Genomic DNA, 19,563 nt, shown 5'->3' on the forward strand with positions numbered 1-19,563 from the left:
CTATCAGCTATTAGCCATAGCTCCGTCACAACCCGTCTTTACTCTGTTCCCTCAACACGTGTTAAAGGTAAAGGCTGTGGTTTGTGGCCATGGGACAAATAAAGACGTGGCTACAAAGTAGTAAATGAACATATGAGCCTTGGTACAAGCTGAACACGTGAACTGTACAACATATGGGCTGACAGAAAAGGTAGTAACATTGCCAGTGTCCTGGGTAGTGCTGAGACATCTGAGTGACCAGTAATAGGCCAGGGAGGTGACTGCGCCTGGCTAACAACCTGAGTTTGACTCCCCAGAGCCCGTGTCAAAGCTGGATGTGGTAACAAAGCTCTCTGGGGAAACGGGAGAAAGAGACACAGAAGAGTCATTGGAAGCTTGTGGGCTAGCCTGGTGTATGCAGCAAGAAACAACAAGAGATAGCCTACTTTAAACAAGGTGGAAAATGAGAAGTGGTTCCCAAAGTTGTCCTCTGACTTCTACATATATGTTGTGGTATGCAAATACCTGCACTCACACCCACACGCATACCCCCTCTCCGCACACATCATATACGCACACCATGTACACACACATACATCATATACACACACCATGTACACACATATACATCATATACATGCACCATGTACACACACATACATCATATACACACACCATGTACACACACATCATATACATGCACCATGTACACACACACACAACACATATATCATATACATACACCATGTACACACACACATACATCATATACATACACCATGTACACACACACATACATCATATACACACACCATGTACACACACATACATCATATACATACACCATGTACACACACATACATCATATACACACACCATGTACACACACATACATCATATACATGCACCATGTACACACACATACATCATATACATGCACAATGTACACACACATACATCATATACATACACCATGTACACACACACACATACATCATATACACACACCATGTACACACACATACATCATATACACACACCATGTACACACACATACATCATATACATACACCATGTACACACACACATACATCATATACATGCACCATGTACACACACACACATACATCATATACACACACCATGCACACACACACACATCAAACATGCATGCACACACGACTAGCATAGTCCTAGAGGTTCATGTCTGAACAAATCTTATGCGAGTACATGCACTAAGAAATAGAGGTAGAAGGGACTAATGACTTCCAGCCTGATCTTCACAGCACCCCTCCCAAGTGTCTCCTCACTCCTATGCCTGCTGTGTGGGTTACAGAAAAAGAATAAAAGAAAGCAGAAAGTTCCAACCTCGAACATAAAAAAAAAAAAAGACATGGAAACAACACTCTAAAGAATGTGGGAGTGCAAGAGGCATCATGAAGGAAAACAGGGGTCTCATTGTCTTCCTACATAGAAATGCTCAGAGCCTGCTTGATTAATGTGACCAGTCTCCCCATCCTTCTCTACTTCCCTTCTTCCACACCCCGTTCCCTCGCTCCATTGCTTCCGTCCACTTTTTCTCTATAGTTCTGGATGAAGAAAGCAGACAGGCCTTACCCGTTAAGAACTTCACATCACTTCTCTGCCTGGGAGAAGATGACTCAGAAGACTTTGATCAGATGAGCCCAAGACGCCGTAAGGGTCTTTCTTCTCTTACTTTACCCTTCAGCACAGCCACCTAGTTCCCAGGGAGTAACTATGTCTTCACGACTGTGCCTTTGGACATGACCACACCCTATAGTGGACAGGCCACACCCTTTCAGACACTCCACACTGCTTCATGCCACTGTCCACAGCAATGGCTATGTGAGGCACTTTGACAATACTGGCCTGATGAGAGCTATGATTTGGATTTGTTTTCCCCGCCAGCCAGCAAACGCCTCAGCTTTCTCCCCCTCTCACTGAAAGTCCCTATCCATCTCAAAGGATCTAAGGGGGCCTCTGTGGCATGAGAACGCTGAAGTTTTTCTTTAGGCGAGAGCCATTGAGCTTGATTCTCACCCAGCGGGGAAAGCGGGCCCGATTACAAGTGGGGAGAAAGGCTTTGTGTTTGCATCTGTCCCCAAGATGGTGTCCTTCCTGTTTAGGTTCTCATCGTGACATCTTATCTTCTATATCTTCTCTCAAAAGTGAAGACCTGGAAAACCTTGATCTAGAACACTTACACTGTACACCTGAAACGATGTAAGTCTGCAGCTGTCTGGCCCTTTAAATGGCTTTCCGTCTCTCTTGCTGGTAGCACGGTCTCACCATACGTCTTCTGCTCTGTCTACTTTCAGGCGCTTCAAAGAAAAGTGTGTCATGAACAACTACTTTGGAATCGGACTAGATGCAAAAATTTCTCTGGAGTTCAATACCAGAAGAGAAGAACACCCAGAACAATACAAGTAAGGGGACGAAGCTTGCCTCTCTGCAGAGACACACACGATTGCAATGTACACATGTATTCCTATGTCAGACAAGCAACACACAGACGGAGGTCCGTGGGAAGTAAAATGCGTTGGTCCCAAGACTAGTCTTTATGGGAGGGGACAGCGCTTCATGAGAGCTGGGCTCCTCTGTGATACTTATCCCTGGCGTGAGACATTTGTCCTTCCATTCCATAGACCACCCTTGAGAGTTCTGTGACTGCTGTTCAGAAGAGACTGCATCGAACTTTACTTTGTTTCTAAGAGATTAACTGGGTCTTGGTAGGGGCTCCAGATCTGTTCTTTTGTTGTTGTTGTTGTTTGTTTGTTGCTTTTTTTATTTGACAGGGCTACAAAGTATCCAAGATACTTCTACTGTTTCTTAGTGTTCCCGATTTGGTCCTCTGGACCCACTGATGCATGTTGCCCCTCCTGGCACCTTCTGGTAGTTTTATCCTACAGATACACCTTCAGGCAGCTTCAAAATCCTTATAAATTGAAAGTACAAGTTTTAAGAACCACCCTGCCCCTGCCACAGCCACTAGAATCTTGTTCTCAAAAAAGGCCAGGCATGAGGAGGAAGTATGTTACTAAATATGTGGCTGACGTTTCTCTATTAGTATCTTTCCATTTTCTGAGAGGTACCTCTTTAAATATAAAAATGCCATGTTTTTATAAGGCCTAGTTATTTTTTTTTCTTAATGGACCATGCCTCTGGTATCATAGTAATCTATGTCAAGCTCTGAAAATGTTGTTTTCTCTTAAAACTGTATCGTTTTAGCTCTTACGTTTAAGTCTCTGATGTGCTTTAAATTATTTTTTGAGTGTACGGTATAAGCTAATGCTCTAAATTCACCCTTTTTTCATGAAGACACTTCTTAGTTACTGTTCAATTGTTGTGAAGAGACACCAGGACCAAGGCGACTCTTCTAAAAGAAAGCATCTAATTGGGGGTTTGCTTAAAGTTTCAGAGTTTTAGTGCATCATTCTCATGGTGGGGAGCATGGAAACAGGCATGGATGTGGAGAAGTGTTGGGAGTCCTTTATCCTAATCTACATGCCAAGAGAAAGAAAGAAGCATTGGGCCAGAAAACATCAAAACCCTTTCCTCCAACAAGGCGGCATCTAATCTTTCTAAAGCTATCAAAGAGTTCCACTCCCTGATCATTACACATTCAAATATATGAGCCTATGGGGCCGTTCTTATTCAAACCTCCACAGATACCGAATTTATCTCAGTACCATATCTTTTTAAAGTTATCACTTCCAAGCTGGGTGAGGTGGCACACGCCTTTAATCTACAAAGTGAGTCCAGGACAGCCAAGGATACACAGAGAAACCATGTCACAAGAAAAAAAAAATTAAAAAAAGGAAAAAGTTATCACTTCCCAATTAAATGTGTTAACATCTATCACTTTCCATCTTAAAAAAAAAATCAATTGAAGCCGGGTATGGTGCTGCACGCCTTTAATCTTAGCACTCGGAAGGCAGAGGCAGGTGGATCACTGTGAGTTTGAGGCCAGTCTGGTCTACAAAGTGAGTCCAAGACAGCCAAGGCTACACAGAGAAACCCTGTCTTGAAAACAAAAAACAAAAAACAAAAACAAAAACAAAAATCAATTGACCATAAATGTAAAGGTTTGTTTCTGGGCTCTTACATTTCACTGATCCTTTTGTCATTCTGTGCAAGTAACTTTAGTAACTGTAGCTTTGATGTAAGTTTAGAGATAGGGAGAAGATAGTCTTCCAACCTTGTCCTAATTTTATTTGTTTATTTATTAGAATCACTTTGGTTTTATTCTAGGTGTATTTGCATTTCTATATAATTAAGCTTCTGTTTTTATAGATGATGAAACTAAAGTGTGCAAAAAGCTTTTGGATTCAGAGTAAAAATAATTTTGGTTTTGCCTTCTTACTTTTCAAAACATTTCATGTGATAGCTCATTTCTATGACTTTACAAGTTCATAAGTATTATTCAAGCCTTTAATGGAGCATAAGCTCTCTGTTTTTATAGGCGAACCTATAGTTAACAAGACCAATTTTTCTTCACTCCATCCGAAGTCTCCTATTAGCCCTGCCTGTCCTATATTTTCTCTATCCCCCACACTCAAAGACTAACATGTAAAAACTTTCATATTAATGGAGTAAAGTGCAGTATTGCGATACTCTTTTACAATGCATGTTGCTCAAAGCAGCACATCAGTATTTCTCACTCCTTATTAGTTAATGTCTAGATCTATACAGATCTTTCTTTTCTTGTTATTAGTAAACTATGTAATAAGCTTTTGTGAATTGTCATATATTTAATTTAGGAGAGCAGTATACCTCTTATCCATGATGTTTTTTGATTGCACGAAAAATTCATTCCTTACTCATATTTGCACCAGTAACTAAAAAGCAATTAAATTGTCAAGTTCTAGTCAGAAATGAGAAATCTAATTCCTTCCTGTCTCAACAGAATCCTTAGTTTCTTATAACTTGCTTAGTTATTTACTCCTTCAGAAAAAAGAGAAACAAATCACAATTCTTTTACTTCCTGTTACACATTTCTTTTAAAAAGTATTCCTGTAAATCCCCACATATCTAAGAAACATAACTCTTATATTAAAATGCCATTTTGCTTTTTTAGTTGGATTGAATAATTACCTATAAATTTGTTTTTCCATCCAGGTCACAGTCAAGAGCTAGTTAAATAAAATTAATGTGGTATCAAACAATCAGATATCATTTAAAATAAAAATAGGTGTTTGTTTAATAACCCACTGAGTCCAAATAGTGCAGCCTACATATACATTGGAACATGGCCAGCCTACCAAGGAGGAAAAGAAAGTTGAAATATATCCCAGAAGAATTGGTCGGGCGGGGAGAATAAAGGGTGAATAGAACCAAAATATATTATATGTATGTATGAATTTCTCAAAGAATTAAAGTACCATATTAAAAACAAAAAAGACATTTGAGAAAGAAAATGTTTTGCCCTTTCAGTCTTTCTCTATATGATTCACTTTCTGACTATCTTTTTCTACTCTTCTCTCTCTGTAGTAGCCGCCTTAAGAACAAAATATGGTATGGACTTCTGGGAAGCAAGGAACTGCTACAGCGCTCATACAGGAAACTGGAAGAGCGAATACACCTGGAGGTTAGTAGAAAACGGCATGATTCCTGGGCATGGAATAGGGAAATCCTGTGACATCAGAGATCATCTTTCTACTATATTTGGTTCATCTCAAATTTACTTCTGGGAGCTTCACTTGTAGCCATGGAGACAAGGCACGAGGTTTTATTTCTATTTCATAGACCAGAAAATGATAGTCTGCAGAGAACACCAAGCCCTTCCTCACCCCTGTATCTGAAAAGCCAGACGATAAGAGCTACTCTTTTCTTTCAGTGTGATGGAGAAGTCATCTCCTTGCCAAACCTTCAAGGCATCGTAGTGCTCAACATTACCAGTTATGCTGGAGGTGTCAACTTCTGGGGAGGCAACACAGCAACCGCAGTGAGTGTGTGATGAGAAGCGGGGTGGGACTCTACTCAGTTGTCTCAGAGAGATCTGGGCAGACTGAATTGGAAAGTAGACAGTAGGCTTGGGATCCTTATTAGCAGGTGCCATTCCAAAGCACAAGAATCAAATATGAAGGCCAGAATTATGTCAAGTGATAGATACCTGGGTTTTGGTTTTTCCCATTACTAAGGCCTGAAAGATACTCAGGAGATTACCCAGGAGGCCATGTTCTGTATCCCAAGACAGTAGTATGTCAGTAAAAACATCTCATGAGCTCTGTGCTCTCAGTTTCTTTAAGAAGTCCATGAAACTGATAGAACTGGCCTTGGGGATTCATGATGCTGCACTGGACAGGGAACATACTGGCTGAGTGGTGATCACCAAAAGAGCACAGATATATTACAAGCACAATTCTCTTTTCAGCGCTTGGCTTCCTTACCTTATTTTTCTTGCTCAGTATAGTTTTCTTGCTCCTTCATGTGCTAGTAGTCCTCAAGCACATTTCTTTATCATAGACACATTATGGATTCTTGCAAGAATTGTGACATGGTTCTTCCTCCCTAGGAATATGAGGCCCCTGCAATAGATGATGGAAAGCTAGAGGTAGTGGCAATCTTTGGTTCTGTGCAGATGGCTATGTCTCGTATCATCAACCTGCATCATCATCGAATTGCCCAGGTAAGCAAGGGTTGGGTGGATACAAATATGGAGTACATTTTCTAGCTACAGTCAAAGGATGCAAGGTAATCCTGGCAATTACCTGTTTATAAGAGTCTCTGGCTGGGTGTAGTGGTGCATGCTTTTAATCCCAGCACTCGGGAGGCAGAGGCAGACGGATCACTGTGAGTTCGAGGCCAGCCTGGTCTACAAAGTGAGTCCAGGACAGCCAAGGCTACACAGAGAGACCCTGTCTTGAAAAATCAAAAAGAAAAAAAAAAGAGAGTCTCTGGGTAGAAGAAGTAGGCAATCTGTTAGGCGGTAATAAGGTAGTGATTGATGTTGAAGCTAGACGTGGCAGGGATCATAGGAACAAAAAGCTCAGAGGCAGAGCTGGGGAGATGGCTCAGAGGTTAAGAGCACTGACTGCTCTTCCAGAGGTCCTGAGTTCAATTCCCAGCAGCCACGTGGTGGCTCACAACCATCTATGAAGTGATCTGATTCCCTTTTCTGGTATGCAAGTGTACATACAGGCAGAGCATTGTATACATAATAATAGATAAATAAATCTTTTTTAAAAAAGCTCATAGGCAATACATGCTCCTCCCTGGTACGACCTGATCCATATCTTTTGCCAGTGTCTTTTCAAATATACATTCACACTATGACCCAATAACAAGTTAGTCCGTAGTAGCTTCCTAACTTTTCTTCCTTTTTTTTTCTCTCTCTCTCTCTCCATTTTTGATAGTGTCATGAGGTGATGATAACTATTTTTGGTCAAGAAGGTGTCCCTGTGCAGGTGGATGGGGAAGCCTGGATTCAGAAACCAGGCCTTATCAAGATTAAATATAAGAATTCTGCCCAGATGTTGATGAGAGATCGGGTAAGAGAAAAGTTCTGCTTGAATGCCTACATAGCCCCATTCATAGCTATCTCGTTTCTAGTCCTGAAGAAATCCCCAAGGGAGCTCTGCATGCCCCTTGCATCAGGCATCTTGAATGATAGAAGTGCATACTTCTAATCACCCCACCAAACTCATTGAACTGAATGGCTCCTAAGAGCTTGCATTTGTAAATAAGCTCCATAAGACAAATAACGGGTACAAGGCAAGACACTGTCTCCCCTTCAACAATGTTGTTCTCCACCCTACACTGCACAGAAAACTATAGACCTATGATGGTGGAGAAATAGACTCTTGCAACAACTGTTCCTGTATTGAGTTTGTTCTTTTGGTGGGGGGGCTTTTATAAGGTTCCTTACCATATTGCATTTACTGATGTCACCTATTTCTGTTCAGGGCTTGGAGGCTATCTTCTGAGTTGTGAACATAAAAATACCAATAGAAAGGGAGGGAATGTTCACCTAATAATATGTCAACTTTGTGCTGGGCACATTGCATGTATTGCCTGACATGCATTCCCCCAAGAATCTTATAAGGAAGATTCACTAATTTCCATGTTGAGAGCTTAAATAACTTCTAAGAGTCACACAGCTAGTTAAAAAAAAAGCAGGATTGAAAAATAAATTTTCTATGTCTCAGTCTAAAAAGACAGAGATGTATATAAATATGTGCATAATGAAATGTATAGGGATGCCATCACTCCCCTTTACCACTGATGCCTCATATTACCAGCAAAATTTCATACTCATAGAAAAATCTGTCATGTGTTCTCATAGCTACAGCAGTCATTACAATTTCCCCTTTATTCATTTCTAGGACTTTGAGAACTCAATGAAAACTTGGGAAAGTAAGCATACTGAAATTCAAGCTGTCCCACCACCTCAGCTGGACACCCAGGAATCGCACGATAGTCTCTCTGATAGGGAGTATGCCCAGATGCAGCACTTGGCTAGGCTTGCAGAAAACCTCATTAGCAGGTAAGAAGCCTGGACTTAAAACAGGACTGGGAAACACAAAAAGGGATAGGGAGAGACTTGCAGTTGATGTCTGTTGACTACTTGGGGAGCTTAGCCTCAGAGAGGAATCTCACTAAGTGCTGAAACTTAGGGCCTTAGCAATCCATGCAAGAATTCTTTATCATTAGAAATAAGCCAGTTTTCATACTCCTCATTAGAGGCAGAGGTGAATTTTTGTTTCCCTCTGCTTTTTAAGACCCGGTAGGAATAAGTCTGTTTACTCTGGGCCAGCAGAATGGTTCATGGGGTGAAGGTACTCATCACCAACCCTGGCCATCTGAGTTTGAGCCTTAGGTCCTCATGTGGTAGAAGGAGAAAACCAACTCCTGCAATTTGTCCTCTGAAACACACACACACACACACACACACACACACACACACACACACACACACACTGGTGTGTATGTTAACATACGCACAAATAAATAGATAGGCAAATGAATGAGATTTTAGATTACTTCTTCTTGCCCTTTAACTATCAGAAAGACCTTGAAGTTGCAGCAAGAGTTAGCTGTGCTCCTCTAGTTTGGTTTCTCACCCTATTCAAGTTCCCAATATCTAAATTCAAGTTAAACAAAGATGAATAAAGGTACATTCATAAAGAGGAATAAAAACATTTTCCAGTATCACTGGATGCCCAGTGAAGTACAGAAATAGCAAGAGGAAATAAAGTTCAAATCCAGTGCCCAGGGTTTTCATTTCTATCCTATCTTAAGCTGCCAGCTTCTTCCACCACAAATCCATCACAATAAGCCCGTTTTCCTGCCTTTGCTTTATTATAGACTTAATGACCTAAGCAAGGTCCACCAGCATGTGTCTGTCCTCATGGATTCTGTGAATGCCAGTGCTAACATACTGAATGATGTGTTCTATAGCCAGGACAGTATAAATGAAGCCGGTGCAGCTTCCTGTACTCCCATTGAGGTAAGGGGGAAAAATAAGCCAATGAAATCAAAGAGCCAAACTTTATAGGACAGGGGGTTGGAAAGAAAGAGAAGCAAAAATTAAATAAGGATCATACGCAAGTGATAGGGTAGGAGGCTGATTGGGGAGAGTAGATAGGGGTTTGGGACCATGGATTAGGAGGGACAGTGCTTGCTGTGCAAGCAGGAGTGACAGTTTATATCCTTAGCGCCCACAGTAACAGTCAGGCAGGGCAGCATACATCTTAATCCCAGCACTGAACAGCAGAGATAGAAGGATCTCAGAGGGATCTTGGAGGCTTTCTAGCCAAGTCAGTGAGTTCCACATCCAGACAGACCCCAGTCTCAAAAATTATAAAGTGGACAGCACTTGAGAAATACACTTTACATCTTTACGCGCACACACACACACACACACACACACACACACACACACACACACACACACACATGCATGTATTCTCTAATGCATGCACACACGAGAGAGAAGGGGAGGAAGGGGGAGGAGAGGAAGGGACAGAGCAGGCGGGAGGGAGGGAGGGAGGGAGGAAGGGAGGGAGGGAGAGGAGAGAGAACTTCACTAATAGGTAAAAATACAATGGGATCAGGATATGTTCAAATGTGAGTTAAGTTTCTTTTAGGCCAGACCCCTAGTTGAAGGAGGTCCAAAAGTCATGGGTTTCAAGAAGAGATAAGTACAGTTAGACTTATTTCCATCTGCCATGGGAAAGGTAGTTTTACCCTAGGTACAAGGCTCCTGAAATTTACCCTCTGGTTGGCAAATGTCCTAGTTTCCTGTTACCCACTGCACCTAATCAATGACACCAATGCTAAGCCGTATCATGTCCTTTTGCAGGGTACACCAATAGAGCTGTATCCATTGACAGTTGGTGTTGATTCTGATTGGTTGGTGCTCATGCTATACCAGCTGTGCTCTATTTTTTATTATTACTTCTCCACCTACAGCCAGATCCTACTGGTGTGTTCCCACCTTCCCTTAGAGTAGCCATCTGTATGCTTACTAACCAGGTCCTCTGTCTTGTCCCCGTCCATCCTCTTCCTTTCTTCTCCTCTCAGACTCTAAGCAGAGCAGATGCAGTAGATGTTACATTTAGTCTTAAAGGGCTCTACGATGACACCAAAGCTTTCCTGGATGAAAACTTGGTGAGTGCAGGGGCTTGGAGTGTGGGAGGGAAAAAGAGCTCTTTTGAATATGGCCACTGTCTCTATTTCGTTCCTCGGTACTAGAAATGTATGATCATCGTAAGTAGAGGCTTGCCTGATGATTCTTGCTGCCATCCAGTATTTGTCACCTGAATATGCTATTGTATGTGTTATGCTAATTTATAGGGACTATTATATTTTGGATGAAAGTCTCTCTTTGGTCAATGTTTCCTGGTCCTAGCTCAACCAGATGCAAGGTGTTCTCATTATACCTGATAGAGCTCCGCGTGAAAAGAGAGAAGTCTTCATAGATGCTTTTATCAAAAGTTTTTAAACGTCACCTTCTCCATGAAGAAATTAGCAGTAAATAGGGGGAAGTTTGGATAACTGTGAGCTCAAATCCAAATTAGCTACCTACTCACTGTATTGGCTTCCTAAGGCTGCCATGACTAAGTACAAAGTGTTATATGACTTTAAATAACAGAATAGTACTATCTTGTCATTCCGGAAACATCAGTATTCAAACCCAAAATGTCAGCAGGTCCATGATCCCTCTAAAAAGCCCTAGGGGAAACAGTTTTTGTTCTTTCCTAGCTTCTGGTCATTTTCTGGCATTGTTGTTGTGGTTGATCCTTGTCTTATAAATGCATCACTCTCATCTTGGTTTCCATCTTCAATGTCTCTGTCTTTATATGGCCATATTCTGCCAGGGCCATTGATACAATGGATTAAGGCCTGCCTTGTCTCCTAGGACCTTAAATTATCTGTGAATTACAAATGCAGTGGCTATAATTTCACATAAGGGTACATTCCGAAGTACCGGGGACCTTAAACACATCTTTTGAGGGGAGCACAGTAATGACTGTAACATGTAACATTAGTTACATGTTTCTCATAATGGAATGCCGAGGCATGGGCACAAGGTGAATGCACCCTGATGAGACAACTGCTCATAACTATCCAACTTGGATGTTGTCCTTGAAGAAAGGACAACTGTGCTTGCTTTGGACCTAATTAAAGTTTCCTTTGAAGAAGAGCTTCTGAGTTAAAATGGCAAGACTACCCACTGCCTCTTTCGGGTACATATCTAATTGTCACACTGCCTCGGAAGCAGAATGGCTAAAGCACTCAGACCACGGCATTCCATTCGCTGAGCCCAAGGCCTAGGATGTTTTAGCTTTGGACACTTTCAACTGGAATTCTGAATGCAATGTCATTCTCAGGTCAACCATCAGTAAATAGGGGAGGCTGGCCTCTTGTTGCTACTTAGGTAGCACCTGAATGTGTTGTATGTATACCCTTTGTGGACTAGTACTCTATGAAAGGTCCCCTACTAAGTTACATAGGTTCTGTCTAGCTGTGTGATCTTGAACACTAAATGTCTCTGACTATGCTTTCTCAACCATGAAATGAGAATGATCATACTTTGTAGGGTTATTGGGAAGAGTAAGTGAAATCGTGTATTCACAGTACCTGCTATACACGCTATGCTCAGAACATAGTAATAGCCGTTACTTAGGTGGAAGCTGGTAAGGCTTGTTCTAGACATTAAGCTAAAGGGGAAAATCTCAGTGCCAGTTCATCCTGGAGACACGTCCTTCCCTTGGGAAACTGTGAGCATGCTCAGCTCCAGGGAGACCTCAGCCACCTATGTCATGGCTCTTCTTGTTGAGAAAGAAGAGAGCTGTCTAAAGCTACAGTTTGTCACCCTTATGATCTCTTGGCCAAGGTGAACTACAGTATGTCACCCTTATGATCTCTCAGCCACTAGCGTGGCCTCAGGACAGAGTCTAAGGCAGTCCTGGGAAATGTCCACTTACTGTTCTCCCTGTCTGTGCCAGTTGAGAGATGCTAACGATGAGGCCATACTGCAAACTGCCCTGGATGCCATGAATACGGAGTTGAGAAAGATACTGGCCATTGACTGGTTGAGTCAAGTCCTTCTTCCAGAGGTGCGTAACCTGGGAGGTGGGAATTTTCCCTTGGTGTGAGGTCTCACAGTGTGCGGCCAGGACATGGGATGGGGGTGTAACAGAGGCCCAGTGCAACTTTAACTTTAGCATTAATGAAGCAGCCTCCTCCCTATATTCTCATCATAAATGCACAGAGCAAAGCAGCCAACATGAACAAGTAGGTGACCATGGAAAAAGAACCAGAAAAAAGGCCCATTCTAAAGCAAGAAAGAATAAGGAAGATCTCTTTGCTTTCTAGGTTAGAAACGCTTTCTGCCCAGTGTCTGCTGCCAGAATTAAACCTTATCTGATACATACTGGCATAGCCACACTAGCACTTTACAGGCAACTGTTATAAATAAATGATTGATACCTAGGCCATATAAGTAATTAAATCTTCCAAATACATCTCCTCCTGCTGCCATCTTACCCTCATTGCCTCTCCCAGTCAATATGTGCCCTGAATCAAACATTGCAACAGACATAATATAGTCTCAGCAATCTGTCAGTTTTGGACTACTTTGAGGACTTTTCTATGACTGGAAACTTTCCTATTAATTTCATAAACCAAGTATCCCAAAGATGGCCACCTAAAACAAGGCAAAATACTCCCTTTGGGATCTGAGTGTAATTGTCTCAAAAGTTTTCCACCATAAAAGCATTCATTTCAAAGTTTAGAATCCCTACGTGCCTCCTCAGAGCTATCTTCGGACTCCAAATGCCGGTTGTAGACATGTCAGCAAGTCATATAGGCATGTTTAGACTAGTAAGGCTGGCATTTCAGAAGGAAAATCATATGCAAATTTGGGTTTTCAAACAAAGGTTCCCAACTTGTGGCTCACAACCTCCAAAGACCATTGGAAAGCACAGATAATTACGTTACAATTCACAACAGTAGCAAAGTTACAGTTATAAAGTAGCAATGAAGATAATTTTATGGTTGTAGGGGAGGGTGCCATAACATGAGCAGCATGGTAAAGGGTCACAGCATTAGGAAGGTTAAGAACCAGTCTTATAATGTCTACCAATTTTTGTGTATGCCTTTGGTGGTTATATTACAAGGCCCTGTGTACTTCATGTTTTTATCAGTTGCCTTCTGGAGAGAGAAGACATACTGTTGGACAAGAAGCCAAGCAAATTCCCACTCTCTGTTCCATTATTACCTGGCTCGGCTATCTCCCATTAAGCTCCTAAGCTAAGCAAACTGGCTGAACTTTGAAAGGAATGAGAAACTCAGCCTATACCCTGGGGGGGGGTCCCAATTTATATGTGAGTCTTCCTCACCTAGGACAAAAATCTCCTTTCTGAGCTCCAGTTTTTCTAGAGAAGTAAAGCCCCAAAGAAAGGGAGTAGAAGGAACTTCAGCCAAGGAGATGTTGTGGACACTCAACACCCTTACCTTTAGATTACAGACAACTCTGCCGCACATCCCTGGGACAAAGCAGGACAACAGTCAGTTATTTATTGGGCTTTTCAAGGTTGTAGCTGAGGGCAAGGTTCTGTGCTCTTTCCTGAAGTTGTTTGCAGAAGGCAGTTCTGAAGGTTGGATAGCCAACAGGGAGGGGCACTAGAGAAAAAAGGGGCCAATGGCAGTTAGTGCAGGAAGAGGAGGAAGATGGCTTTGCACTCTTTTGATGGAAGGGAATGGGCCTATAACTTAATCCCGAGAGGGAGGTTATCCCCAAACCTCTTGTAGTGTGTCTGGCTAGATTTCCTGGCACTAAATCAACCTATAAATCATTTTGCTAGGGACAGAAGTAAAACAAGAATGCTTTTACAGAAACAAGATGTGAGTAGGAAGATGAGCTGGCATGACAGAGCCCCTGCGGTCTGCAAGCAAAGAACTTACATTCTAAGTTAAGAAATGTGCATGTCAGGAACCCTGGTGCCCCATATCTGACCATGTCCCCTGGATGGGGAGACCTGGTGGCACTCAGAGGAAGGAAAGCAGGTTACCAAGAAGAGACTTGATACCCTATGAGCATATACAGGGGGAGGAGGTCCCCCTCAGTCACAGTCATAGGGGAGGGGAGTAAGGGGAAAGTGGGAGGGAGGGAGGAATGGGAGGATACAAGGGATGGGATAACAATTGAGATGGAATATGAATAAATTAATAAAATATATTTTTAAAAAGGAAATGTGCATGTGCGCTGGAGAGCTGGCTCAGCTGTGAAAAGCTAGACTCACAACCAAAATTAAGAAATTTGTTTCTAAAATCATCTGCTATAGGCCAACAGGTTGCCTGTGAGGCAGCGTCTTCCCTATATGAGAGCAGTTGGCTGTGGCTGTGAAACATGGAATATATTTTTCTAGTTTATAAAGAAATGCCATAAATGCAACAGTGACCCCCTAGCAATTCTCATGACCTCACCTGAAAGGCTTAGCCTCTAAGTCTTTGGGTTTTTTTTCTTCTTTTCAACAAACTTTTAAAAATGTACAGCTTTCTTTGCTTCCACCCCCTTCCCCTCCTCCTGCTTGCATAGCCTCCCCCAACTCTGAGCCGTTGCGTCATTTCTAATCCAGGAATGATAGTAGCCATTTTTCTAGGGTGTCTTGAGGAGTATATAAGGAGCATTATCAATATCTCTAGCAAGGTCCTTGGCATAGAGTGAGCCCTTGCTAAAGCTCATTGTCTTTATTAAGGTAAGTGACAAATGAGTAGGAGTGACTCTCCCACCTGAACCTACTTTCTCTAACCATCTTTGTCCTCCACTTTAAAGAGCCTATAGGAATTATTTCAGAATGTCACCTAACATTTTGACCTTGCTCTCGCTATGGTTTCCCAGGAACACTCTTCTGACACGAGCAGCCTAAGTCACCGGCTGAAATTTAGATTCCCCAGGCTGGGGAGGAAGAAACGAGAGGAGAAAGGAAAGCCTAAACAAAGCCAAAGACTCCCTGGCTTTCTTGGTAAGTTTTTTTCCACGGTCCTAGGGGTCATGACCAACAGTTTGGATAGCTCTAAGAGACCTGAAAGTGCCCTCAGAAATGTTCCTGGGCATGGGGTAAAGGGAGAAGCCAGGAGGAAGCCAATATTAGGTGATTGCAAGTAACTTAGAGAAGAATAGGTTACTGACCAGTAACCTGTGCAGCAATGGTGCTGTGTGGGCTATGTAGCCAAAAGGAACTACAATCAGACAGATACTTTACTGTTTGACCCATTCCTAAGGGTTGGAGGCAGGTTCATTTCCCTATCAAAATCCCTTCTCCTTGATATATAAAGCCCCTGGTTACGTAAAACTCGAACCATACACGTTTTGTTTTTAATACAGTTCTTCCTTATAATTTGTCTAAAGTACTGTTGAAATGTGACTGAGTCTCAAAAGAAGACTCTACTGAAGTTTTTAGTTGTCCCAAGTGAGATGCCCAATGGTCTCTTCTACATTTGAGGCTCAGGTAACATGGAGAAGCTTCAAAGATATAGCATTAGCACACATGAAAAAAAAAACAGGATGAGAGGACAGCAGTTTGTTTTTGTTTTAACAAATAAAGAATTTACAGATGCCAAAAGAAAATATTTTCTATCCAACTGTTTCTTCCTTGGGTATGGTCCAACTGGTTTGCTTCCTTAAGAATCTGGCATTTGGAAATCTCTAATATTTATAAGTATTTTTGTAGACTTAGATTGAGTCCATAGTGGTTGCGGAGATGATCAGGTTCTATGAATTAATCCTATTTGCATTTAATTTGTATGGTCTCAGGTGGCCTTCTCTATGATACAGAGATGGTTGGTACAGTAGCATCAAACTAGTCCATCTCCATCCACTCTGCCTTCTCTGGGGATTGGATAGTTAAGCATCTGGCAAATACTAACTTCATTATTTCTATCCTTTTTTTCTTTTTTCTTTTCTTTTATTTTTTCTTTCTTTTCTTTTCTTTTTTTTTTTCTTTTTTTTTTTTTTTCTGAAGGCAAATTCTGGCGTCGCAGACGTCGCGGTAATGGAGCAAAATCTGATGACCCTCCAACACCTTCAAGTTCTCAACTGTAGTCCTTGAAAGCTGGAAGGAGAACTCTTGACACAGAATTCTACTGAAACCTCAATAAAGGCTGAACTCAATTCTTCAGAACAAACATGAGCACCACCAGGAAAGACCCTCCAAATCCTTATACTAATATATTTTCCCTGGACTTAATCAGATCTCCTTAGAGGGTTACATTTTTCTCGTTGGCCAAAGATTCTTGTTCCGAGTTGTCTTGTTCAGTTCTCCTTCTCCTTGTGTACCTTGGGCAACTACAGTGTTTCTTGGGGACAGACTCTTTATGAATGGCCTGGGATCTATAAGAATGTATGGGAGTGCATCTCTTTAGGGAGTTTAGAATGGGTTTCTTTTACTTGCAAGAGAAGCTGTTGACACCAAGGAATACACGAGTTAGCGACTCAGAAAGATGATGAAGGGCAGGGCATTCAGGCTTGGTTATCTTTCTCCTCCAATCCCTGCCAATTGAAATTTGAATTTTCAAAAGATGACTCCTAGTTGGCTCAAGAAGATGAGAAAAGGTCCTGGGGGTTTGTCCACTTGTCTGTTACAATGACCATGTAAATCTTTCCTTGTAGATATAGGACTCTCCTCCACTCTCTTTCTCCTCTCCTTTCCGCCTCACCTCTCTCCTCTCATTTCTTCTTCTTCTTCTTCTTCTTCTTCTTCTTCTTCTTCTTCTTCTTCTTCTTCTTCTTCTTCCTCCTCCTCCTCCTCCTCCTCCTCCCCCTCCTCCTCTTCCTCCTCCTCCTTCTTCTTCTCTTCCTCCCTAATCTTCCTCCTCCTTCTGTTTTCTTTCCCTCTCCCCTTTTCCTCCACTTTCTTCTACTTCTCTCTCTCTCCCCATAAACTCTTTGTGTTTTTCCATGTGTACACGTATGTCTTTGCACATGTCCAGGTGGTGCTCTCATGGCTAGGTGGGCCCACTGGTTGGAACTCACCCCTCATGGCAACCATACAGGCTCCTGTACTTTTGCCTTGATTCTAGCCTGCATGTCTCCATGGAGTGCTTGCCTGCATTCTCGCTGGATTTTTTTAACTAAATGTTTTGCCGCTGTGCTGCAGTATAGATTATATACAGAGACATAAAGATGTACATATATATACATATATATTTTTAAGAACTGAAACTACAACTCGACCTCTACGTGACCCTCCAACTTATTGTGATAACCCAGGAATCCCTCCTCATCCCTATTACTCTACACACATATACAAGTCTACCAACTGCCCTAGTTCTTGGTAGAGCTTCTAATCTTTTGGTGCATTTTTTCAGTGTCTTAGAAGTAACTGGGGTCTACTTCTAACCCAGCTAATTCTGACACCCACTTAAAATTCTGAGCCAGGCCACAGAGGGGAACAAAAACACCAATGCCCTGCAGAAGGGGCCAAGCTGGCATGCTGCCATTTAGCTCTGTTTCTCCTGGCTCTATATCAGCAACTGCCCAAGCTATATTGCCCTCTTCCCCCAGGAAAAAAAGATGATAAAAGAGCTCTCCCTTTCAGATGTCTAAGTTAGGGCCTAGCTGATAACCAGACCTCAGCCCATGCCCTTTCCCCATAAGCTTAATCTAGGCCTGCAGCTATTGGATAGGCTGTTGGGTCATTCCTCAAATTACCCTCAAATCTTATATCTTGACCTCTTTCCCCCTTAGTGTAAGAGGGGCAGTCAGGGTGGCCGGAAAGAATATGGATCTGGGAAAACAAAGGCTAAAAACCTCTGCTTCCCCACTGTTCTGCTTCCAAGTTTTTCAGGAAAGCATTGTAGGCCTAAATTGCTCCATTGTTTAAAAATACACAATGTCAGTCAGGTAGATGTCACGAAAGTCCACTGCTCAGAGATAATGTCTCTGGTCTGCCCCTCATCTTCACCCTCAAGTTATTCCTTTTTTTAATATGTCCCTTCCCACTTACCAAGAAAAATCCAGAAAACTGCCCTCTTCTCACTGCTCAGCCAAACTTAGCGTGCTCAATTATCTGACTCAGTCCAATGGCTGGTTCACTGAGGTGCACAATCCAGACTCCGATCACTGGTTCTCAACTTTCTAGAACACCACCAGCCTAACCCACTTAAACCAGCTGCCTGTGTTCCACCTCTTTGAGGGTGAGAAAAAGAGACTAACAATGGGGTAGTCCCCAAACTGTCTGATAGCTGTGCCAAACAAAAATGTCCTAGTTCTACAACTAGAGAAGAAATTCAATGGGAAAAGATGACAGAAAACGTTTCAAACTTAAATATCAGAATGTGTACTGTTGACAGTGTGTGTATTTGAGGGGAGTGTGCTGTTGCAGTGTCTTTGGTTTTCTCTTCTCTTTAGTCCCAGGAGGAGGCAATAGATCAAGCCACCAAGGTCATTGTTCCTCCTTGGCTGCAGAACTAATACCTGCACGCACACTCACAAAGTTGGGAACCATGTTAAATTTTCTCTGAAGAGTCTTCTCCAAAATGGATCATTTATAAATAAGCAAATTTAAGGAGACAGAAGGAAATTGTAGGAAACAGTAGCCTTATCTTGGTAGCGACTAAGCAGGGCTATGTCTTGTAATTACTTTTATCACAAATGATAGTCAACTCTAATAGGAGCCCATCTCTGCTTATTTTGCTGAAGTACTGTGGGTCTTTGTGTACTGTAATGCTGCTGTTGCTCTTTTCTACCATCTGAATTCCCTCTCATTTTCCCTGTCCTCCCACCTGAGTTAGAATGCTATCGAATGACAGCCGTAGGATGGGGACTAGAACCAAATGTGGACCAAAATTGAAACGCTAAAGAGAAAGCATGGCTTGTTGGAATGTTCCAGATATCATCTAGATTGCTTAGTTACCAATTGTTTCCTGAAAAAGGAAGATGGCATGCTAAGAACTCGTTCACACATCTACAAAGCAAGAAGGGATCTCCTCTCTCTCTCTCTCTCTCTCTCTCTCTCTCTCTCTCTCTCTCTCTCTCTCTCTCTCTCTCCTCTTTCTTCCTCTCTCCTTTCTCTCTGGAGTTGCCTTAGGCCCTGAGAACATGGGCTCCTTTCA

General features: G+C 42.1%; 1 protein-coding gene across 1 annotated transcript in view; it reads left to right on the forward strand.

Annotated features, from left to right (window-relative positions):
• DGKK (diacylglycerol kinase kappa) overlaps positions 1–17,258 on the forward strand; it is a 117,868-nt gene extending 100,610 nt beyond the window's left edge. Inside the window, exons 16-28 of the mRNA XM_084790259.1 lie at positions 1,567–1,674; positions 2,127–2,223; positions 2,319–2,426; positions 5,491–5,587; positions 5,837–5,944; positions 6,515–6,628; positions 7,356–7,490; positions 8,325–8,485; positions 9,307–9,448; positions 10,525–10,611; positions 12,453–12,563; positions 15,350–15,473; positions 16,473–17,258. Coding sequence (XP_084646385.1) covers positions 1,567–1,674; positions 2,127–2,223; positions 2,319–2,426; positions 5,491–5,587; positions 5,837–5,944; positions 6,515–6,628; positions 7,356–7,490; positions 8,325–8,485; positions 9,307–9,448; positions 10,525–10,611; positions 12,453–12,563; positions 15,350–15,473; positions 16,473–16,552 — 1,472 coding nt within the window. The 3' untranslated portion in view covers positions 16,553–17,258. The remainder of the gene's footprint in view (positions 1–1,566; positions 1,675–2,126; positions 2,224–2,318; positions 2,427–5,490; positions 5,588–5,836; positions 5,945–6,514; positions 6,629–7,355; positions 7,491–8,324; positions 8,486–9,306; positions 9,449–10,524; positions 10,612–12,452; positions 12,564–15,349; positions 15,474–16,472) is intronic.
• The last annotated feature ends 2,305 nt before the right edge of the window (positions 17,259–19,563 follow it).

This window comes from Acomys minous (assembly GCF_964271855.1).
Source record: "Acomys minous genome assembly, chromosome: 7".
Classification (NCBI taxonomy): Eukaryota; Metazoa; Chordata; class Mammalia; order Rodentia; family Muridae; genus Acomys; species Acomys minous.